The sequence below is a fragment of the Pseudophryne corroboree genome, chromosome 9 (assembly GCF_028390025.1).
Source record: "Pseudophryne corroboree isolate aPseCor3 chromosome 9, aPseCor3.hap2, whole genome shotgun sequence".
In the NCBI taxonomy this organism is placed as follows: domain Eukaryota; kingdom Metazoa; phylum Chordata; class Amphibia; order Anura; family Myobatrachidae; genus Pseudophryne; species Pseudophryne corroboree.
Window position 1 is genome coordinate 263,246,645 of NC_086452.1, and position 25,830 is coordinate 263,272,474.

A 25,830-nucleotide genomic window follows, 5' to 3' on the forward strand; every position below is an offset into this window, starting at 1 on the left:
CAAGGTGAACCCTGTCACATGGTTTCCTAACGTCCTTACTAACACATTAGTGTAGGTCAGTTTATCAAGGACTTACCATAAAAGTGCCCCCAAATATGTAGACACCAATACAGGAACCTATGCTGATTAAATACACCTAGGGCAGATGGGAGGGGGGCTGGTAGAAGGAAGTCTCTACCATCAAGTATACTTTTATATGCACAAATACAGGTGAAAGAGTAGAGAGGCTGGACCACATACCCTAATTTTTAATATAACAGGTGTTTAAACTTTTTCCTGAGTCGCGTCTTCACGTACATGTTATATCACCAACCTTGAATATATTTCTATAAAATGGCACCTTATCTTCCATCTAAGATATTGTGAGTATCTAATTCTCAAGATGGCTAAGATGCTAAGCATATCTACATTTCATCCATGTCGACATTCTCAAGTCAACATCATGAATATTGACATGATGAATGTTGACCTTGTAAACCACACCCTTAGAAACATTGCCAGCACATGCCCTTTACTTCCTGAAGATGCTACCAAAACTATTATTCATCCTTTTATCATCTTCCACCTTGACTACTGCAACCTTCACCTACTATGGCAATCCTCACACTTATCTATCCCTGCTTTAATAAGGTATGCTACGCACTCTTATACACCCTCACAACTGTCACAATTTCCATTCTTAGACACACTAACCCCTAATTTCAGCTGTAAGACCATATCACATGTGTTCTATGGTGAGCTCTTCCTGTGGAGCAAAAGGAATAAATTAGAATATGAGCTCTCTCATAATCAGGGCCTTCTTTAAATTTGGGTTTCATCCCAAAATTTCTCTCTTTGCAGACGACATCCTACTCTCTCTATCCCAGCCCCTCATCTCACTCCCAAATCTATTCTCGCTACTACAAGCCTACAGTCTTATATCAGGATATAAAATCAATTATTCCAAATCTGAGGCCATGATGCTTCATACCCCCCAACGTGAGGCCGAGTCCCTCCGTACCAACTTCAATTTTAAATGGCAACCCAAGAAGATCAAATACTTAGGGATATACCTAACTCCTCGATACGACTGCCTCTTCCGAGAAAACTTTCCACCCCTCCTTACCAAAACACTAGCTGACTTGACCTCTTGGAACAGTCTTTTCATCTCGTGGCTGGGCAGGATCATAGCGGTTAAAATGACCATTCTCCCCAAATGGCTCTACCTTTTCCAGACCCTTCCCGTGGCAGTCCCGACCACCTTCCTCCGCACTATCCAACGAGCCCTCACACGCTTTATTTGGAACCACAGACCTCCCCGCATAGCCGCCAATACTCTGAAAAGACCAACCTCCGCGGGTGGTAGAGGCCTTCCCGACGTCAAACTATACTACCTTGCTTCCCACCTATCCCACATTGTCACCTCATACGCTCCTCCAGGATCGGTGTCCTGGCTGGACATCGAAGCAGCCTTCATGGCCATACCAGACCTGTCCCCCCTATGGGGCCTCTCCCCCACCTCTCGATCCCCAGCCTCTAAGCATCTCCCTACCATCAAATTCAATCTCAAAACATGGGACGCTCTCTCTTTGAAATGGGGTCTCACTACCATACCCTCACCCTTGACCCCCATCTGGCAAAACCCCAAGTTTCCCTCCGGACTCTCTACTACGAGATCCCGAATGTGGACAACACTGGGCCTTAAATTTCCGACGGACTTTGCCGATCGAGGCCAATGGTTGTCCCTGCCCGACCTCCAGCGGAAAACTCCCTCACAACCACTTAATCCCTTCCAATACCTACAAATACGCCACTTTCTGGCCTCCTTCCCCTCTACCGCCTTACTCCGCGCCCTTACTCCCTTTGAATCCCTATGCGTCAACTCCCATTCCTCCAAAGGTATAATCTCCCAACTCTACTCTCTCCTACTAGACTCCTCCCTCCCTTCTTCCCGGCCCCATGAACTCGCATGGGAACAAGACCTCGGACCTCCTCCAGAAACAGAGGACTGGGAGGACATGAGGCTGGGGATCGCTAAAAGCTCCATTGCCACTGCCTTTAAGGAAACGGCCTACAAAATCTACTACCGCTGGTACTACACCCCTGACCGACTTAACAAAATTTTCCCGTCCTCCTCCCCGTCCTGTTGGAGAAACTGCGGAGATAGAGGCACTATGCTCCACATATGGTGGACCTGCCCAGTAATTGTGCCCTTCTGGGACTTGGTCTACTCCCTCCTTAACTCACTTCTAGACCCTCCTGTCCGGAAAGACCCCTGGACCTCCCTGCTATGTTATCCCCCCCCACTCCTCAATAAATTCTCCCAAAAGCTAACCTCACATATTTTAGCAGCAGCAAAATCATTGATTGCCCTCAACTGGAAGAACCCCTCCCCACCTTCCCTACTCTCCCTTAAAGCTAAAATTTGGCACATCGCCTCAATGGAAAAGATCACATATTATCTCCACGACCGGGGCCACGTCTTCGAGCAGGTTTGGGCTCCTTGGCTCGCCGCCGAACGTAGAAACTAGTCTCCCCTCCTTTAGAACATCCCCCTCCCCCCCAGGGACCCATGGGCCCCTACCGCTCTCTCCCTCCGACAATTCTCTCTAATCCACCCCCCCACCCCCCGCTCTAACTTCCCTTCCTCCCTGCTGCTCTCTTCGTCCACACCCCCTCTCTGAATCTCCTCCCCCCTCTTAGTCTGACTTTACTTGTTCTCATGGTATACATCATGTATAGACACAAATGTGGTCCTCCCCCCTCCCCCCCCCCCCCCCCCAAACCCCATGTTTGAACTTGATTGTCTCTCCCTCACTGTTTAATCTTGTTATATGCTTGAAAAATGTGGTCTACCCCGGACACTGGCTATGTTGGCCGCATGTCCCATGTATTCTCAGTATGCTCTCTGTACCTACCTGACCACGCATAAATAAAGTATTTCAAAAAAAAAAATTTGGGTTTCATATGTACGTTTACTTTTAGTACTTGGTATATCCTGGTTTTATGTATATAGTGTTTTCCTCACTGTCAGGTACTGTAGAGCACCTTGGTATTGTACAAATCAATGATAATAATAAAAATAAATAATAAAATATTTTGAACAACCAACCTTCATTGTCGTGAAATTTCTTATTCTGTCAAATTCAAACATGAATTCCACATATCCATTGGGGAAACTTTCATTGCTCCACCCTACATAGTCATATCCAGGCCACATGTGGTACTCATGGGTCAAAGTGAAGTCATCAAGTCCAGAAACACCATCAGTCAGTTGGCCCAGTCCTTCAGTCATGCTGATATGAATAAAGAAAAGTCTTAATGATTCAGTAGGTTAAGATTAACAACCAGTTTAATATTCCACACTTGTAACATCGGCCCCTTTTTTTCAGAGGCAATAAAACTGCAGACTGACAAATTCAATTTTTATTGAGGTTTATTTATTGATTTTCAATTTGCAATACATATAATATCAGACAAGAATGAAAAAAGAATATCCTTATAATTACACTTATTCATTCATACAATACACTGAATATATGCTTCATTTCGTAGCATCCTGGCAGATAGTTCCCTTCTTTTATCCTCAATTCCTTTGCATACTATTAGTTGCTTACTGCTTTGCACAGATCAGTTACCATATATACTAATAGAAGAGAGTAGCGGTGCATCTAACATCTGCCATTATCTTACTACCTTTTCCCCCTACCTCCCAGTGTACAAATGTGACATTCCCAATTTTTCTACTCTTTTGCATACATGCCTATTCTAGACAGTTTTACTCTCACTAGTGAACTTACTCATTATTCTATACCATCCAAATATTACATATATTGTGTTTCCGTGTCAGTTTTTCAATAGTTGATTTATATGTCCTTATTTTCACCCTTATTTTGCATAGTTCTCCCCCCCCCCCTCTTAACCAGTCTTTCCCTTTCCTTCCCCTCCCCCTCCCCTTCCCCTCACAATCTTTAATTTGTGAAAAAGGAGTGATCATTATTGCATATTCTCTTCTGATCTGTGCAGCTTTTTTCCATTGACTTTTTCTTTACTTAATACCAATATGCTTATAAACATTTCAGTGTATTTTACATACAAACTAACACTACCCCGACAACAAAAAAACAAGCAAACAAGGAAAAAAAACCTAATGATAATCAAAACTCTCCCCATCACCTTCCCCTCCTCCTGCTCCTTTCTAGCGTAGGGAACACGTCATGCAGTTGTTTCTCCATATTTTACTCATCTGGTTTTCCAAGCCTTGATTATCTCCATCTACCCCATTTATCATTAAATTTATCCAAAGCATTCCTAGATGCAAACATGAACTTCTCGTGCCTAATTGTTTCATTGACCAGTGCCCTCCACTTAACTATTTCTGGTGGGTTGCATGAGAACCATCCGCGCGCTATAATTACTTTCGCCAATGTGGAGAGACTCATTATGTAACTATAGATTCCATATGAATGTGTATCCACCACACCCATTCCATATAGACATATTTGTGGGTTTATCCCTGGCAGTGATGGAGCCGTGTTCTGAATATCCCTCCAAGCTAGCTCCCAAAAGGAATAGACCAGTGGGCATTCCCACAATAAATGCCAAAATCCTGCATTATCCACTTGACATCTAGGGCACAAAGAATTATCCTGTATGCCTGCCCGTTGCATAGTCAATGGAGTATAGTAAACCCTGTGTAACACATAGAAATGTACCTGTTGGTACTTCACAGACGTTGTAGCTATTTTAGTTGAGCCCAAAATCTGTTCCCATTGTTCATCTGAAATCCAGCCTATATCCTTCTACTACTTTATTTTTAGCTGTCCCATTAACCCATGCGACAATCTGTCATTTAGGACAGCATACACAGCAGACATCCGGCCCTTAGGTTTCAATTTGGCCAATAACATTTTAATTGGAGAGGCCGATATTACTGGTATTTCTTGAAACTGGGCTTGCACAGCGTGACGCATCTGTAAGTACCTAAAGAACGCATTCCTTGGTACATTGAATTCATTCTGCAATTGTTGAAACGTTTTAAAGATGCCTTCTTCATACAATTGTCCCACCGTGCATAACCCCCTCAATGACCATATATTGTCACATGATATTTTGAACAACTCAGGATAGGCCTTATTAAACCACAGCGGTGACTATGCATCTGTATCTGACCAATCAAACAACGTATGCGCAAATCGCCAGACCAGTAGTACTTGACATAGTAAATTAGGTAAACTCTTATACGTTGTCCCTGACAATAGGAACCTTAATGGCTCAAGAACAATCCCCATTTGTTCAACCAGTAGGCCATGTAATGCTGATCCTGTTGCATCAGCCATCCATTCCCCTATTTGAGCCAACTGCACGGCCACATAATACAGCCTCAAGTTGGATAACCCCAACCCTCCCATAGTCTTGTCCCTATACAGTGTTTTTGTAGATACTCTAGCCGATCTTTCCCCCCCATAGAAATGATGATAATATGCTCTCAATTATTGTAAACACCTATTTTGGGACATACACTGGTGAATGCTGTAGTACATAAACATACTTTGGCTGAATACACATTTTGAACAAATTATTGCGCCCCGTCACTGACAACGGTAACTTTTTCCACACATGAGCCTTTGCTTTAAAACGCACTGTCCCTGGGTCAGTATTTTTCAGCACATATTCTACGGCCTGTGGTGTAATCCATATACCGAGATATTTAAATCTTACTGTCCACCGCAGCAGGCAATGATCCAGCCGCTCCTCCGGTATAAGGCCTGAAATAGGAAAGATAATTGACTTTTCCCAATTTATTAATAGACCAGAAAAAGCCCCAAATGTATTAACCGTTTTTCGCATGTTTTCTAATGAGCTCTCTGAGTCTTTCAAAAATAGCAACATGTCATCCGCATATAGTGCTATCACATCCTCCCTCTGTCCCAGCCTGATAACACAAATTCCTGCGTTTGCTCTTATAGAGCAAGCAAGGGGCTCAATTGCCAATGCAAATAATGCAGGTAACAGTGGGCACCCTTAACGTGTGCTCCTAAACAGAGGAAAAGATTCTGACATATATCCATTAACGGATACCCGTGCTGTTGGTAGGGCATACAGGATTTGGACCCATTTTATAAACCTGGGCCCAAATGAGAATTTTTCTAATACTGCCCATAAGTATCCCCACTCTACTGAGTGATACGACCACTGCCCCTGACCCTTCTACATTGCATCCCTGTAGATGGCAAAACATTCTACGCAGGTTCTGAATTGTAGATTTCCCTGGCATAAATCCTGTTTGATCAGGATGGATAATTGTCTGTATTACTGAATTTAGCCGCATCGCTAATACCTTAGTGATTATCTTAACATCCGTTGTCAAAAGTGAAATGGGCCTATATGACTCAGGAAAATTGGGGTCCTTTCCTATTTTAGGTAGTACAATAATAATTGCCTCTGTCATGGAGAAAGAAATAGACCCCCACTCATATAGTGAATTAAACAACTCCAGCAGATATGGGAGAGAAAATTCTCTAAATTTTTTATACACTTCCACAGGTATTCCATCCAATCCTGGGGCCTTAGACACTGGAAGTGAAGAGATTGCCGCCTCAATCTCTTCCAGTGTAAAAGGAGCTTCTAGTATTTCTACTGCTTCCCCTGACAGAGTTGGGAGTTCAATATGTTCCAGATACTCTTGAAGCTGCTTTTCACTATATGAGACCTTGGAGGCATATATTGTTGAGTAATATCTCCCAAACACATCTGCAATTTCTGATCTTAAATAGCAATCCTGCCCATGAAGATTCCTAATACATTGGATAGTATTATTATTATGATCCTCTCTAGCTAGAAAAGCCAGATTTCTTCCCCATCTCTGCTTGAAAATATTGTGCATGTCTAGTAAACAGTAATCTTCGTCTTGCTTTATCATCATTGGTCCGATATGCCACCAGGTAAATACTCGATTCCAGCTACCAAAGGAATCAAGCAGGTTGAAACCAAGGCAAGGTCTATCCGTGATAACGTGTGGTATGATGTAGACTTGCATGAGTATTCTAAATGTGTAGGATTGCGCATCCTCCATATATCCTTCAAACCCATTTCATCAATCAATCTAGAAAATGGTGTACCAGATGATGTTACAATATCTGCATCCTGGCTTTGTCGCCATCTGTCCAACCTGGCATCCATGATGTTATTAAAATCCCCTATGTTTATCACAGGGGTGTCTGGTGATTGATCCACGAACAAAGCCGCCTGTTTCAGCACTTCATTATTATATGGAGGAGGAATATACATAGCCAATATATGCAGTAATTTTTGATTGACCACTGCTCGTAAGAAAACAAACCTCCCAGCCAGATCTATCCGGCTGGATTCCAGATGAAACTTCACAGATTTCTTTACAAGAACTGCAACTCCTCTAGCATTACAGTATGTGAGAAAACTGAATGTAGCATATAACCTACAGTATCAATGCTTTTTTTAAGGATAATACCTTATTTCCATACAGGTGCGTTTCCATGAGACATATTATGTCTGCTTTATCGTAACCAATGATTTTTTTATCTTGACATTAACCCCTCGCACATTCCATCCCAGTACTTTTATATTCCCAGTTTTCCCACTCATTTAACTATCCTTTTTATATGCGCTAACATTACACCCATTCTTCTCTTCTGGCAGTCATATGGAGCATTTTTCCGTGTCCCATGTTCTTGTAAAGTTTGAGGAGGAGGATCGAGGAGAGAGAGAGAGAGAGAAAAAAAACAAGACAAACCTATTTATATTCCCCTCCCCCCTCCCTGTATATCTCCCACATCCTAAGAAATATCTGTTCCCCATCAACTCTCAATCTTTACAAAACACCCCACCCGTTCACATGGAGGTAGTAAGGAATTAACCCTACATCCGTATTCAGCATGATGTAAAAAAAAACTCCTTGTTTTTAGGACATTAGTTAGTAATTGACACCATGCTCTCTAGACCTTCTGTTAGGTCGTTAATGAAAATATTGAACAATAGCGGTCCTAATACCGAGCCTTGTGGCACATCACTTAGCACTTCAGTCCAATTTGAAAAAGATCCATTAACCACAACGCACTGCTCCCTATTATCTAACCAATTTTTGACCCAAGTGCATATTGCGCTTCCTAGCCCTATTTCTTGTAGCTTGTAGATAAGTCGCATGTGTGGTACTGTGTCGAAAGCTTTGGCAAAGTCTAAAAACATTACATCCACCGCTTTACCCTGATCGAGGTTTGCACTTACTGTTTCATAAAAACCAAGTAAGTTGGTTAGACAGGATCTGTCCTTCACAAATCCATGTTGATTCCTTTTAATGACCTTATTGGCTTCAAGGAACTTCTGAATACTATCCCTTAGAATACCTACCAGCACTTTCCCCGCTATAGATGTCTATAATTACCCGGTTCAGCTTTACTTCCCTTTTTGAATATAGGCACTACTTCCGCTATACGCCAGTCTTTGGGAACCATTCCTGATATAACTGAATCCTTAAAGATCATAAATAGGGGTTTTGCAAGTTCAGAGTGAAGCTTCATTAGATCCCTTGGGTGAATTCCATCGGGCCCCGGTGACTTATTAATCTTTAAATGTTTTAATCGGTCACAGACTACCTCCTCACTTAAATAAGTACCTATCAGTGGGATATTCTCATTATTGAGATTGCGTGTTAGTCCCTGAATTGGGTCCTTTCTAGTAAATACTGTTGAAAAAAACTCATTTAGTGTGTCTGCTGTCATTATCATTTTTTATTAAGACTCCCAGCTTGTCTTTTAAAGTGCCTATACGCTCCTTCTTTAATCTCTTGCTATTAATGTATTTAAAGAATTTTGGGGGATTCGCTTTGCTTTCCTTTGCTACTAGTTTTTCAGTTTCTAGTTCAGCCGCTCTTATTTCTTTTTTGCATATTTTGTTACAGTCCTTATAGAGCTGAAATGATTCCACATTCCCATCAGATTTGTATTTTTTAAATGCTTGCCTTTTCTTGCCCATAAGTTCCTTTATCTTTATATTAAGCCACATCCGTTTATGATTTTTAATCCTTTTTTTGCTGCTCGTAGGAATAAATTTGAGAGTATTTTTAGCTAGCAGTGATTTTAATACATTCCATTTCTCTGTAGTATTTTTTCCTAGAAACAAACCTTCCCATTCAATATCCCTTAAAAATTCCCTCATCCTTTCAAAGTTGGCTTTGCTAAAGTTTAGAGTCCTAGTTGAGCCAGTATAGGGCTGTTTTTGAAAACTTATATTGAATGTGACCATATTGTGGTCGCTGTTACCTATGGGCTCCCCTACTATAATATCTGATACCAATTCCCCATTGTTTGTTAACACCAGGTCTAAGATTGCATTGCACCTGGTTGGTTCCTCAAGTAGTTGAACTAAGTAGTTATCATTAAGTGTGTTTATAAACATATTACCCCTAGCAGTATCACATGAATCGTTTTTCCAGTTTATCTCTGGATAGTTACAATCTCCCATCACTACTATATCACCTACTCCTGCTGTTCTTTCAATTTGCTTCAGTAATAATTCCTCATCAGATACATTAATACCAGGCGGCCTGTAGCATACACCCAATACTAACTTTTATATTCCCTTTTCGCTGCATGCAATTTCTACCCATATCAACTCGACAATGTCTACAGTCCCCTCCTGCATATCTTCCCGTATATTAGGTTTTAAAAATGGTTTTACACAGTGGCGTAAGTTCATCCCAGTTGCCCGGAGGCAAGATAAATATTAGTGCCCCCCTATTTCCTATATTAAGATAAGTGTGTGTGTGTGTGTGTGTGTGTGTGTGTGTGTGTGTGTGTGTGTGTGTGTGTGTGTGTGGTGTTCTGAAAAAAAATTATATACAATATTTAATTGTCTTTTATTTTAAATCACACATTTCTTAGCAGTCATACCCAGGATTAGGACCCATGACCTGTTACACTGATAGCAGACACTTTACTGATGGAGCTATTTGCTCCTGTACAGGATGCATGAGAATTCTAACTATATGAAGTTACATGTAATTGTCAGAGAAGTAACTTCATATAGTTAGAATTCTCATATTTCCTATACAGGAGCAAATAGCTTCATCAGTAAGGTGTCTGCTTTCTGTGTAATAGGTCGTGGGTTCTAATCCTGGGTATGACACTTGTAAAATGTGTATCTACAGTATAATAAAAAGGGTGATATTTGTAAGGTGCAGGGACCAGTGAGGAAGTTGGCCACTGAAAAGACAGCGGCAGCTATCAATTAACTTATTTCAATGGTCTCACAGAATGGGAGGAGAGGTGCCCCCCTTCAGAGCAGGAGCCCGGCGGCAGATGACTCCGTTGCCTCCCAGAGTTCTGCCTCTGGTTTTACGTAAAGACAGACCCCTCCACCCCTTTTATTTAGTCTGTCTCTCCTAAACAGCGTATAGCCCTCTAGATTGACTATCCAATCATGAGATTCGTCCCACCAAGTTTCAGTAATGCCTATAATATCATACTGTACGCTTGCTGCAAGTATTTCTAGTTCGCCCTTTTTACCAGAAAGGCTTCTAGCGTTCACATACATACAACTAAGATAAGTATTTTCCTTGCGTTAGGGGCATCATTTACCTTATGTAGCAACGATGACCCATATTTGTTATTAGTTAGTGATTTGGTAAAACCTCTTTTAGTACCCATGTTAGTAACCTTACCGGCTGCTCTCACCCTACCCCCAACTTCTCCCCCATTTCGTTTACTACCGCCATCCCCACTATTCTCACTGCACGATCCATAGTTTCTAGCTAAACCCTCCCCCCCAGGCTCCTAGTTTAAAATCTCCTCCAACCTTCTAACCATCCTTCCCCCCAGCACCACTGCCCCCTCCTCATTCAGCTGCAATCCATCATGACAAAAAAGATGGCGCCTGACTGAGAAGTACGCCCAGGAACACGAACCCCTCTTTCCTGCACCAATCCCTAAACCACACATTTACCTCCCTAATCTCCCTCTGCCTCTCTGGACTAGCGCGTGGCACGGGTAATAATTCGGAGAATATTACCTTAGATGTCCTTGCCTTAAGTTTGTATGTAATGATAATACATTTATTTATAAGACATTAAAAGCCATGCATTTTAACATTATTACTATAATGTGTAATGTAAGGATTATACAAAACATATTTTGAGGAAGAAAGCCGACCTTCTTGCTTTTAAACAAAAATATTGAGAATGTTCTAAACATGCATACATACATACAGTACAGTATATATTACACTGGGACTCTTTTATGAAGCCCACAAGGGCTTAGGTGCACCTCCCAACCCATTTTAGTAAAGCTGTAAGCCTTGATTTGTGTAAATTGACCGAGATTTCCCCCAAAGGGCATGGGTATATAGAGGAATATTGTCACGATCCGGGTATCTGGACGCCATTTCTTACCCATCAGATGCCTCCTAAGGCTGGCTCAGCGCTCCAGGACCGGATCCCATCTGTTATCCTGATGTGTACATTCCTGTATCCTCTCCTGTCACTCTGGGACGCTGTCACAGTAAACGCCATATTACACCTGGCATGGCGTCTCCCGCGGCCTCCGCCGCCGTCCCTGAACTTCTGCATGCAGAGTGTCTGAGTGGCGATTACGTCAGCCGCGGCCTCCGCTGTGTCCGCGTGGTTGGATGTGCATCTGTCAGCCTGGCGCCTCCTGTCTCCGGTGGCCGGCGCCGCCATTACTGTTTTCATTACCACATGGATTACAAACCAAACTTCCCTCCAAGTGTCTGCATGGGCGCAGCCATCTTGGATTCTGTCAGCTGATCATTTCCACCAATCTGTTCTCAGTATTGATAATCTGCATAATTGCCTAGCCAATCCCTTCCTTGCTGCAGGTATAAATACACTGTGCCTGAGCAAGGAAGGCGTCAGTGCTTTGGTTGTCAAACCTAGTTCCTGTTTGTCTCTCTCCTGTGATTGTCTTCCAGGTTCCAGCTCCTGTCTCAAGACTTCCCATAGAGACCCGCACCAGCATTCCACCTGCGGTGTAGCCTGACTCTCCAATCCATTGTGGATTCATCTGCTTCCAGCTACAACATTACCTGCTTCCAGCTCAGCTTCCAGCAGAGTACAGCTTCCCTTAAAGGGCCGGTGTCCTTTCTACACTTTACCACTCTCCACCGGTATTATTATTTCTCCGCTCTCAAGTTCTACATTTCAGTTCATATTTCATCGCTCCCAAGTTCATTTATTATTTAACTGGTTCCAGCCAGTATCCACTCCGTGCTAACAACAGTCTGGTTCCAGCCAGTATCCACAGCAGCTGTTTTATCTTCAGCAACCCAGCTTTTCCTGGAACACCAGCTGGCACAAACCTGGGTTATCTCCATTGCTACAGTCGGGCCTGGTAAGGACTTTCCATCTAGAAGATCATAAGAACTATCTCACACTACCAGTGCCCTGTGGCTCCTGCCATCCTGTAGTACCCAGGAACTGTATTTATTCTTTGCTGACTTTTACGTTTTCTTTTACTGCTGCTGTGTTGCGGAGTTGTCATAATAAACATCATTGACTTTTATCCAAGTTGTCGTGGTCACGCCTTCGGGCAGTTATTATTTATGTTACTTACATGTCCAGGGGTCTGATACAACCTCCCAGGTTCCGGTACATCTCAGCCCCTACAACTGAGGCTGCCTCCCGTCAGCTCAGGCCCTCAGTTGTGACAAATATTTTTTAATTCACGGATCTTTCAGAAGGTAGACAGAGTAAGGACAAGGGCCCAGAAACCATAAAGGAAGAAAAACAATAGGAGAGAGGGGAAATTGAGAAATACACAATATCATATAATACAGCAAATTAATAAATGAGATACAGTAGCTTTCACCATACATTATTGGCAACAGACATAAAGAATGCTATGGTTTTCATTACGATAGTACAGAGCCAGTGAAGTATCAAGCCATAAAACCCACAATTTCTCAAACTGTATTTTATCAATATGAACTGAATTGCTTGTGGTCAGGAAATTAACAATCTTCCTAATGAATCTCTACTGACTTACATACATGAAAGTGGACTTTAGAGAAGAAAATAAAATATATGAATAAAAAACAAAAATTCATATTACAGCAGCCAAGTGCCAAACCTCACAGGCAGGGCCGGTTCTAGACCTTGTGGCGCCCAGGGCAAAAGTTTCCTGTGGCGTTTCCCCTGGTAAAATAGAGTTGGTGCGCGCTGAAGGCTACTAGGGGCAAATCTAGCTGTGCCCCCAGTAGTTGTGCCCCCAGCAGCTGTGCCCCCAATAGTTGTGACCCAAGTAGCTGTGCCCCCAGCAGTTATGACCCCTGTAGCTGTACCCCCCAGTAGTTGTGCCCCCCTGTAGCTGTGCCCAAGTAGTTGTGCCCCCAGTAGCTGTGCCCCCATTAGCTGTGCAGTGGGTGCCCACACAGCCAACGGAATCTGCTGCAGCCGGGGAGCGGGGATCAGTAATAGCGGCTGTTGCCGCGGCGGCGACCTCGGGACAGCGGCGCCCCGAGCAAAAAGCCCGCTAGCCCGTGGCAAGAGCCACTACTGATCACAGGTGTCCACCAGCATTCGGGGTGACATCTGCAACAGGATTTGAAAACTACTTGGTGGTAGATACATATATTTGCAAAGATATGGTAAGCCTCCAGGTATTAGTAGAAAAATTATTTGACAGTGTTACAAAAAGTGCTAAACTAAATATTACAGTGTGCTACCCCAAAGCAGCCCAGCCCCAACAGTTCATGGGGCTTTTAGCTGGTGGTCATAATAAGGTCACTCGGCCGTGTATATATACACATATACAGATATGTCCTTATACATTGTAGCATCCAGGTTTTTGGTGTCGATTACGCCGTCATTGCACGTGGAACCCCAATTACTGTACCGCGTCCCTCGCATGGCTTGCTTCACTATTCCCAATCGTGGACCATGTGGATGGTAAAGTATGAAAAAGTTGAATGAAATGCTTTAAAAAACCCGAAAAGCTGTGGCAACCATATTTGTGTTGATCATTTGCACCTGTTGACCTTTTACATGTCGACCTATTGTCCATGTCGACCTAATGCATGTCATCCATTAGTGCGCAGATACCAGCTCTAATCGTAACTCACAGCTCCATGCTCCTTGTATTGGCCACCCACCCCAGTCTGCCTGCCCCTCCCTTTAGAATGTGAACTCTCACAGGTCAGGATCCCAGCAGTCAGAAGACCGACAGCGGGATGTCGATGTACAGAATTCACACCGGATCCCCTCTCACAAGTAGGGCTCTACTTCCTTTTGTGCTTTTCCTTCCTTATAACATCACTTACTCCCTACTGCCTACAATGCCACCCAACCCTTGGATTCCGCCATCCTGCTACTTATTTGAATATTATGACAGCTGATGCAGCAGCAGTGTTTTATAAACCATGTCCTGCAATCAAAGCCGGCCCTAACCAATATGATGCCCTAGGCAAGATTTGGGCTGGTGCCCCCCAGCACCGCCGCTATTTCCGTCTCTGACCCTGTACCCCTTTCCCAGCACCATCACCCCTCACCCATAACAGTCCTCATTTTGGTGCGCCTACCTCCTATATTTTAAATAGGAACAGTGCGCACATTCGGCGCACAGCCCAAAAAGGGGCATGTTCTTGTTGGGAAGGGCCATGGCCACACAATAGTACCGCCAATTGAAATTACGCCATGCAGCAGTGAAACTTTATTCACATCTTATCATGCGATAGTGTCCCTAATTCACGTTACATCACACAGTAGTACCACTTTACCTTATATACGTTACTCCTTACAGTAGTGCCTCTTGTTCACATACATCACACTGAATTGCTACAATTCAAATTATACCATACCATGTTGCTCTTTATTCACATTAGACCACACAGTAGTGCTCTTTATATACACTGCTCAAAAAAATAAAGGGAACACTTAAACAACACAATGTAACTCCAAGTCAATCACACTTCTGTGAAATCAATCTGTCCACTTAGGAAGCAACACGGATTGTCAATCAATTTCACATGCTGTTGTGCAAATGGAATAGACAACAGGTGGAAATTATAGGCAATTAGCAAGACAACCCCAATAAAGGAGTTGTTCTGCAGGTGGTGACCACAGACCACTTCTCAGCGCCTATGCTTTCTGGCTGATGTTTTTGTCACTTTTGAAAGCTGGCGGTGCTTTCACTCTAGTGGTAGCATGAGACGGAGTCTACAACCCATACAAGTGGCTCAGGTAGTGCAGCTCATCCAGGATGGCACATCAATGCGAGCTGTGGCAAGAAGGTTTGCTGTGTCTGTCAGCGTAGTGTCCAGAGCATGGAGGCGCTACCAGGAGACAGGCCAGTACATCAGGAAACGTGGAGGAGGCCGTAGGAGGGCAACAACCCAGCAGCAGGACTGCTACCTCCGCCTTTGTGCAAGGAGGAACAGGAGGAGCACTGCCAGAGCCCTGAAAAATGACCTCCAGCAAGCCACAAATGTGCATGTGTCAACTCAAACAATCAGAAACAGACTCCATGAGGGTGGTATGAGGGCCCGACGTCCACAGGTGGGGGTTGTGCTTACAGCCCAACACCGTGCAGGACGTATGGCATTTGCCAGAGAACACCAAGATTGGCAAATTCGCAACTGGCACCCTGTGCTCTTCCCAGATGAAAGCAGGTTCTCACTGAGCACATGTGACAGACGTGACAGAGTCTGGAGACGCCAAGGAGAACGTTCTGCTGCCTGCAACATCCTCCAGCATGACTGGTTTGGCAGTGGGTCAGTAATGGTGTGGGGTGGCATTTCTTTGGGGGGGCCACACAGCCCTCCATGTGCTCGCCAGAGGTAGCCTGACTGCCATTAGGTACCGAGATGAGATCCTCAGACCCCTTGTGAGACCATATGCTGGTGCGGTTGGCCCTGGGTTCCTCCTAATGCAAGACAATGCTGGACCTCATGTGGCTGGAGTGTGTCAGCAGTTCCTGCAAGACGAAGGCATTGATGCTATGGACTGGCCCGCCCGTTCCCCAGACCTGAACCCAATTGAGCACATCTGGGACATCATGTCTCGCTCCATCCACCAACACCACGTTGCACCACCGACTATCCAGGAGTTGGCGGATGCTTTAGTCCAGGTCTGGGAGGAGATCCCTCAGGAGACCATCCGCCACCTCATCAGGAGCATGCCCAGGCATTGTAGGGCGGTCATACAGGCACGTGGAGGCCACACACACTACTGAGCCTCATTTTGACTTGTTTTATGGACATTACATCAAAGTTGGATCAGCCTGTAGTGTGTTTTTCCACTTTAATTTTGAGTGTGACTCCAAATCCAGACCTCCATGGGTTAATACATTTGATTTCCATTGATAATTTTTGTGTGATTTTGTTGTTAGCACATTCAACTATGTAAAGAACAAAGTATTTAATAAGAATATTTCATTCATTTTAGATCTAGGATGTGCTATTTTAGTGTTCCCTTTATTTTTTTTAGCAGTGTATATATATATATATATATATATATATATATAGAGCACCGTATACACATAATGCCACACATTAGCATTTATATACATAATACCACACAGTAATGCCGCTTACACATATGACACACATTATTAATGTCCTTATAAACATAATTACATTTTACAGTATACCAACCTTTATTAATGCCTTTATACACATAATGATACACATAGTGCCCCTTACACATATGCTGCACATCATTAGTGCATTTATACACATAACAAACAGAATGCCCCTTACACATATGCCAAACACTACTGCACAACCAACCCACCTGTACACAGCACTCACATGGACACTGTGACCTCCGCCTCTGATTGAATACATTTGTGTTCTCATACATCTTGCCTCAATACATCATGCAGTAGGAGATACCTGGCGTGAGTCAGCTGGCAGCTCTGCTAACGGCGGGCTCCTTTTTTTATGAAAATGCCTCTTATTTGCATTACTGTGTGGCTAGGATACACAAGCAGCTCTTGCTGATTAAAATATGCGGCATGCCTATATTCGGTGTGCGGCTGTATCTGTATCTGATTTCCAGAAATACACTGTAACGTAGCATTTCGTATGCAGATACAGCCGCAGTCACACTCAGAATATAGGCATGCCGCATATCATTTTATTCAGCAGTTTGCCTATGCCTAGGGCCGGCTCTGCCTGCAATGTTCTGTACTGTAAGTCACTTTTTTTTAATGTACTTTGTAAGGCGCTGGGAACCCCTTGTGGTGTCACATATAAATAAAGGTTAATAATAATAATAACAGTAGTAAATAATTTCTTTACCAGCTCATCTCATAGTATATTATTCAACGTCTTGTTATCCTTAACCACTTGCCTGGCGTGGTTGCATTGTTTGCAACCACACCAGGCTGTGTGTTATCTGACCTGGTCACAAACAAGTCAGACCAATCAGAAAAGCAGAGTTGACGTCTGCCGGAAGAGAATATTTTAGCAGCCACCAATCACAGAGGGACCTCCTTGCACTCTCCGTCAGTGTCTGCCGTGCTGCTAATCACTACTGATCGGTCAGCACAGCAGGACCCCTAATCTGGCAGCTCACAGAGGATCCAATAAGGTGAATTCACAGTAAATTCACATTGCTAATTACATTTGCAATTCAAATACAAATACACTTTTTTTTTTTCAGAGTAAATTCATACGTTTTTGTTCACACCCACCTGAGCAGGTGAAAAGGTAGGGAAAATTGTTATTCTAAGGTAAAAGTGATGGGACTTGATTATGGACCCCTTGGATATCCCTGCCTAATAACTAGTTAGACATTTGGAAGTTTTCAATTAATTTAATTTGGCTAATAATTACATGTTATTTTTTGGGGTTTAAAAATTGGACTCAAATTACCCCCAAATCAATGGATTCAAATTACCCCCAAATCAACTTTTTGCATTAGTTTATGAACCCAAAAATTATTAAAAGTAATTATTTTACTGAAAAATTAATTACTTGTTTATCATTAGCGACCTCCCGCAATACCTGTGAGGTGCTGTGCGGGAGGTCTCCGTCACCTTCCTGGGGTCTCCACCTGCTCGCCTGCCGGGAAGCAGGCAACAGGCTGTCCTGGGCGCCTCCTCCTCTTCCCTACAGCCGGAAGGACCTCCGGCTGTGTTGCAAGGGAGAGGAGGAGTTTTTCTTCCGGGTCCAGGTTTCCTGGAGGATGGTATGCCAGGGTGGAGTAGGGTCAGCGTCTGTGGCGGCCGGCGTTAAGAAGCCCATAGGGGATACCCTCATGGGCAAAAACGCGGTGGTCGGTTGTTAGTACATAAGAAAATGTGATAAAACCTCAGAAAACGGGAGTTTTATCGCATTTTCCCTTTAGTACATCCCGCCCTGTGTGTGGTGTACTCTGTGTGGTGTGCTGTGTGTGCAATATTTATGTTTACGTGGTGTACTATTATGTGTGTGTGTGTGGTGTGCTGTGTGTGATGTGTGTGATATGCTATATATATATATATATATATATGTGTGGCATTGTATGTGTGTGGTGTGCTGTGTGTGCAATATTTATGTTTACGTGGTGTACTATTATGTGTGTGTGCAATGTGTGTGTGGTGTGCTGTGTGTGATATGCTATATATATATATATATATATATATATATGTGTGTGTGGCATTGTATGTGTGTGGTGTGCTGTGTGTGAAATATTAATGTTTGTGTGGTGTACTATGTATGTCTAGCGGGATCCGGTCTGAAGATCGACAGTATCTAGGTCGACAATGTTTAGGTTGACAACTATAGGTCGACATGGATGGAAGGTCGACAGGGTTTCTAGGTCGACATGTGCTAGGTCGACAGGTCTAAAGGTCGACATGAGTTTTTCACATTTTTTTTTCTTTTTTTGAATTTTTTCATACTTAACGATCCACGTGGACTACGATTGGAACGGTAAAGTGTGCCGAGCGTAGCGAAGGCACCATGCCCGAAGCATGGCGAGCGAAGCGAGCCATGCGAGGGGACGCGGTGCACTAATTTGGGATCCTGGTCACTCTACGAAGAAAACGACACCAAAATAAATAAATCCTCATGTCGACCTTTAGACCTGTCGACCTAGCACATGTCGACCTAGAAACCCTGTCGACCTTCCATCCATGTCGACCTAGTGACTGTCGACCTATAGTGGTCGACCTAAACATTGTCGACCTAGATACTGTCGATTTGATGAACCACACCCATGTCTAGCATGCTGCGTGTGCAATGTGTATGTGTGATGTGCTATGTATATGTGTGCGTGCAATATGTATGTGTGTATGGTATGCTACAGTATGTATATGTGTGCAATGTGTATATGAGTGCAATATGGAAACCACCCCCACCCAGTAAATCTGTAGTACAACATGTTGGGGCAGATTTATAGTTAGGAGGAGTGTGTCCTAGCTGCATATCACCTGTATTAGTTTTGCACACTGATCATGCCATGAAGTACCAGGTTTCACTGCGCAAAATGGCACAACCCGACTAAAGTACCAGGCATGATGCAAAAAGGGCTGTTTTAGGTGCCCAAACGGAATACTTTTACATATTTCTGCCCACTACCCCAGGATGCTGCAAGCATAAATTAAGTGAGTGCGCCCATCAGTAGAAACAACTGAATAGCTGCTGGCGGGCATGCACGAGTGTGGCGATTACAATGGAATCATCCCTAATGAGCCTGGGAATCCGATAGTAGCATCTTGGCAGATCTCAGTCTCACATGGGACCAGGGCATTCAGTTTTTTTGTACAGGTCACTAAACTATAGGGTTCTTGATGCATTCAGAATCTCACACAGTATGTTCATATGAGTTATGAATTAATTATTGAGAGCCTCATTTAAAGTTGGACACATCTGAGAACTGAGCCTACTTAGGAAAGACCTATTAAAAAACTAAACAAAAAAATGCATTACACTGACTGTACATATGTGTATGTTAAGCCATATCTGATTAATTTAAAAACAGTAGCCTTTGTGTCATGCGAACATGTTTGTATACATACGCCTAACTATAGTCTTCCCTCCTGTAAATATCCACAATGTGCACAGGCGCAAATTTTGTGAGGTTCCAACAGAACCTTGTGCTTAATTGAATCTCCCCAAAAAGTTATTAAAAAGAAAAACCCTCACATATTTTATTTACACTTCTAAAAATCCAATGTGATTCTTCTTTCCTACAGAAGTACAAATGGAAATGACAAATAAGTAATGCAAATAGATAGGCACGACTTAATTTAATATAGCCGTAATGCTAATGAATTAAATGCCGGATAGGTAAATATGCAAACAGCCAATCACTCGCAGCTAGATAGTACATTATCTCTTATGTTTGCATTAGCCATACAGTATCTACAAAAACTACACCACTTAAGAGCAGGGACGTGCAGTCAGGGGAGGCAGTGCCTCCCCTGTCATAATGATTAAAATAATAAAAAGAAGATATTTATAACACAGTCTGTTATAAATATCTTTTTTCATTATTTTAATAATCCCCCCCCCCCCCCCTGTGGCTGCTTGTGAGGGTGGGAGGCAGCGGGAGAGGTGCCTCCCGCTGCTAACACTAAAAGTCCGGGTAGCTGGGGGCGGGCAGGGGGCGGGGCGCAGCAATGGGCTGTGAAAGCCCATTGAAAATGAATGGGGAAGCGGCACCTATACTGGTGCCGCAATGACAGGGGCGTGCATTCAGCCCCGATGAATGCACGCCCCTGTCAGTGCCCCAGATGTGATTGGCCCTGCGGATCCAGTGCTGGATCCGCTGTCCAATCACTAGCGAGCCCCCTTCCCGGCTGCAGTGGGCGCCGTGGGCGCCCGCTGCAGCCAGCGCCGCTGAGCGGCGCTACTATGGGAGAGACGTCATGAGTCAAGACGTCTCTCCCATAGTACAGCAGAGACGAGCCGGCGGATGGAGACGGAGGACAGCGCTAATGGAGCTGCGCTGCTGGACCGGTAAATATGTGTGTGGTTTTTTTTTTATGTGTGTGTTGGGGGCAGAGCAACAGGGGTTCAGCAACTGGGGGGCACAACAACAAGGGGCAGCAACAGGGGCACAACTATAAGGGGCAGAGCAAAAGGGGCACAACTATAAGGGGCAGAACTATAAGGGGCACAGCAAAAGGGGCACAACTATAAGGGGCACAGCAACAGGGGCACAACTATAAGGGGCACAACTACAAGGGGCAAAGCAACAGGGGCACAACTATAAGGGGCACAGCAACAGGGGCACAACTACAAGGGGCACAACTATAAGGGGCACAACTATAAGGGGCATAGCAAAAGGGGCATAGCAAAAGGGGCACAACTATAAGGGGCACAGCAACAGGGGCACAACTACAAGGGGCACAGCAACAGAGGCACTGCAAAAGGGGCACAACTACAAGGGGCACAGCAACTGGGGGGCACAACTACAAGGGGCACAGCAACTGTGGGTCACAACTACAAGGGGCACAGCAACTGGGGGCACAGCTACAGGGTGCACAGCGACTTGGGTCACAGCTACTGGGGCAAAGCGACTGGGGGCACAGCGACTGGGGGCACAACTACTCGGGGCACAGCTATTGGGTGCAAAGCTACAAGGGGCACAGCGACTGGGGGCACAGCGATTGGGGGCACAGCTACAGGGGTCACAGCGACTGGGGGCACAACTACTCAGGGCACTGCTACAAGGGGCACAGCTACAACGGGCACAGCTACAGGAGTCACAACTACTGGGGGCACAGCCACAAGGGGCAAAGCTACAGGGGGCACAGCTACAAAGGGCACAGCGACTGGGGGCACAACTACAGGGGTCACAACTACTCATGGCACTGCTACTGGGGGCACTGCTACAGGGGGCAAAGCTACTAGGGGTACAGCTACTAGGCTCACAACTATTAGGGGAGCCTGCTCCATCATCCCAGCTAGCAGCAGCACTCTCCCCTGTCTATGCTAAAGTCCTCCCGCGTCAGCGAGTGTATAATATTCATTAATTTCTCTCTCTCCTCCTGTGGATTACTTTGTTTGTAAGTATAATTTTCATTTTTACAGGTACCGCCCTATTGGATTCTACTGGACAAGTGGACGTGACCGGCGTGGGATGTAGGTAAGTAATCTCTCTCTCATTTTTACAGGAACCACCTATTGGATTCTACATGGAGTGGGATGTAGGTAAGTATGTGTGAGTGTGTAAGTGTGTTTTAATAAATTTTTACTTTCACGGTGTGTGTGTTGTGTTTTTATTTGGGTATTTTTGTTGTTGTAGAACTACAGGTACCAGCGGGCCCGTTATTTTCCCGCATGCTGGTACTTGAGGTTCTCCAAGCACCAGCAAGTGGGTGAGGCTTGCTGGGCCTTGTAGTTCCACAACAAAAAAACAATATTCTTTTTTATACACACTTATGGCTATCAGCCCGGTACCCACTGCCCAGGGGTGCTGGGGACAGCCTCGGGCTTCACCCCTGGCCCTTGGGTGCCTGGAGGGGGGGGACCTCTTGATTTAAGGGGTCCCCACTCCTCCAGGGAACCCCCGGCTGTGGCATTATGTCCCTGGCTAGTGGAGCCCGGTGCTGGTTTGAAAAATACGGGGGACCCCTACATCTTTTGTCCCCCGTATTTTTGGAACTAGGACCGGTCTAAGAGCCCGGTGCTGGTTGTCTAAATACGGGGAACCCATGTTCAATTTTTTCCCAGTATTTAAACAACCAGGACCGGCTCAAAGAGCCGAGGCTGGTTATACTTAGGAAGGGGGACCTCACGCATTTTTTTTTACATTTTTTAACCCATTCAGACCCTTCTCCATTAAGTTAATGGAAGCCCTGGACAACAAAATTGCATTCATGTCCTCCTCCCACTTCCTTCCCAAACACTAATTTTAATTTTTTTCTATAAAAATGTACAATATATCACAAGTATGATGAGCAGGCAGGCAGCGGGCATTGGCGGCATCGGATTGAGATGCAAATTAGTGGCGGAGGGCTGGGTCAGTTGATGGTGGGCGAGTTTGTAAGCCATTGGCGGTGGCAGGCAGGCATCGGCTCAGAGGCGGTAGCAGGCATTGGCTCGGCGGCGGTAGGGGTCATCGGCAGGATTCGGCGGACATTATGGCTGTAGTGCCTCACCAGCCTCTGACCTCACCGCACGCCACTGCTTAAGAGCCATATCTGGTTATCTTTCCATGTATAATTATATGGCACATACATGAAATAAATGTAGTAAATTTTAGCCTTATCCTGCCAGCCTGCAGTCTCCCTCCCGATGTTTAAGGAGGCATAAGTCTAAAATTCACAAAACATTATATATGGACAAAGTACGCATGCGTAGCATGGAAATAACAATCTTATCCCAACTCTAAATATATGTATTTATGTATTTTTTTAATTTAAATACAATATGTATAATATCTGTTTTGGACATTATTTCATGATTACTTTATAGAGATGTGCGGCGGGAACTTTTCGTGTTTTGGTTCTGGTTCCATGCTTGTGTTTTGGATCTAGATTGGTTTTGCCAAAACCACCCTTTTGTGTTTTGGTTTTGGATCTGGATGATTTTTGAAAAAAACATAAAAACAGCTAAAATCGCATAATTTGGGGAATAATTTTGATCCTACCATATTATTAACCTCAATAACATTAATTTCCACTAATTTCCTGTCTTTTCTGAACACCTCACAATATTGTTTTAGGCCAAAAGGTTGCATCGAGGTGGCTGGATGACTAAGCTAAGCGACACAAGTGTGCGGCACAAACACCTGGACCATCTAGGAGTGGTACTGCAGTGGCAGACAGAATGGTAGATTTAAAAAATAGGCCCCAAACAGCACATCATGCAAAGAAGAAAAAGAGGTGCAATGAGGTAGCTGTATGACTAAGCTAAGTGACACAAGTGTGCGGCACAAACAACATGGGACGTGCTGAATTTTTGCCCAGATGTGATGCACGCACAATATTGGTGGCGTTTGTCCGATATCACAAATCCCCAGGAGAGTCTAATTGGGGTAAGCCATTGTGTGATGATGTCCCTCAGTTTCCTTAAGAGGTTGTCCGGGCTGTGCCTCTTACGGAAAGCGGTGATACATAGGGTAGCCTGCCTAGGAACGAGTTGGCATTTGCAAGATGCTGCTACTGGTGCCGCTGCTGTTATTGCTGCGTGAGGCAATACATCTACCCAGTGGGCTGTCACAGTCATATTGTCCTTAGTCTGCCCTGTTCCACTTGTCCACATGTTCGTGGTTAAGTGGACAGTTAAGTGGTTAAGTGGGTACAACTGCATTTTTTAGGACACTGATGACACTTTTTCTGACGTCTCTGTACATTCTCTGTATCGCCTGCCTAGAGAAGTGGAACCTAGATGTGATTTGGTACCGTGGACACACTACCTCAAACAATTTTCTAAGTCCCACTGAACTAATGGCGGATACCGGACGCACGTCTAACACCAACATAGCTGTCAAGGCCTCAGTTATCCACTTTGCAACAGGATGACTGCTGTCATATTTCATCTTCCTTACAAAGGACTGTTGGACACTCAATTGCTTAGTTGAAGTAGCATAAGTGGTCTTCCAACTTCCCCTCTGGGATGACGATCGACTCCCAGCAGCAACAACAGCAGTGGCAGCCACAGCAGCAGTAGGCGTACCACTCAAGGATCTTCCGGAGCAATCTACTGACTTTCCTGACTGAGGAGGAAGTTGATGGAGTTGGTGGTGTGGCTTGCAGGAGCTTGGATACAAGAGGAAGAAGGGATTTAGGTGTCAGTGGACTGTTTACGCTCTTAACCAAAGTTTCACAACTTGACACTGACTTCTGATGAATGCACAGCAGGTGACGTATAAGGGAGGATATTCCTAGGTGGTTAACATCCTTACCCCTACTTATTACAGATTGACAGAGGCAACACACGGCTTGACACCTGTTGTCCGGATTTGTGGAGAAATAATTCCACACGAAGAGGTGGCTTTTTTGGTATTTTGCCCAGGCATCACAATGGGCTTATTCATTCCACGGACAACAGGTGTCTCCTCTGGTTCCTGATTTAAACAATCACTTCACCATCAGAATACTCCTCGTTAACTTCCTCCTCAGCATCAGCAACACCCATATCCTCATCCTGGTGTACTTCAACAGTGACATCTTCAATTTGAATATCAGAAACTGGACTGTGGGTTCTTCTTCCAGCACTTGTAGAGGGCATGCAAATGGTGGAAGGAGCCACCTCTTCCCGTCCAGTGTTGGGAAGGTTAGGCATCGCAACCGCCGACACACTTGTACTCTCCTTGGGGATTTGTGATACCATCTTAGAATGCACAGTTCTTTGCTGTGCTTTTGCCAGCTTAACACTTTCATTTTTTCTAGTGGGAATATGAGGGCTTCCATCATCATGTGAAACTGAACAACTAGTCATGAATATAGGCATGGGCCTTAGCCGTTCCTTGCCACTCCATGTCATAAATGGCATATTGGCAAGTTTACGTTTCTCCTCAGACCATTTAAATTTATTTTTTGGGGGTAATTTTACTGAACTTTTGCTTTTTGGATTTGACTTGCCCTCTACTGACATTCTGACATTGGGCATGGGCCTTGGCAGACGTCGTTGATGGCATTTCGTTTATGTCATGACTAGTGGCAGCAGCTTCAGCACTAGGAGGAAGTGGTTCTTGATCTTTCCCTATTTTATCCTCCAATTTTTGTTCTCCATTATTTTTCTCGAGTTATATAACACAATATGTGGCACCGGAGAGCATACCGCTACACCACAAAGGGATAACCCTGTAAAATTATGTTTGGACTAAATATTAATAACCCCTTTATTTGGAGTAAATAATATAAAGCACAGGACACTACCACTGGTCTGATGCAGGACAACACAGCAACACTGTAAGGGACTTAT

General features: G+C 44.3%; 1 protein-coding gene across 3 annotated transcripts in view; it reads right to left on the reverse strand.

Moving 5' to 3' along the window:
• The window catches only part of DDR2 (discoidin domain receptor tyrosine kinase 2), a 429,134-nt gene that overhangs the window by 149,159 nt on the left and 254,145 nt on the right, over positions 1 to 25,830 (reverse strand). For all 3 annotated transcript variants that reach the window (XM_063940268.1, XM_063940269.1, XM_063940270.1), the window contains one exon: positions 3,092 to 3,275. In XM_063940268.1, the coding sequence (XP_063796338.1) occupies positions 3,092 to 3,275 (184 nt within the window). The remainder of the gene's footprint in view (positions 1 to 3,091; positions 3,276 to 25,830) is intronic.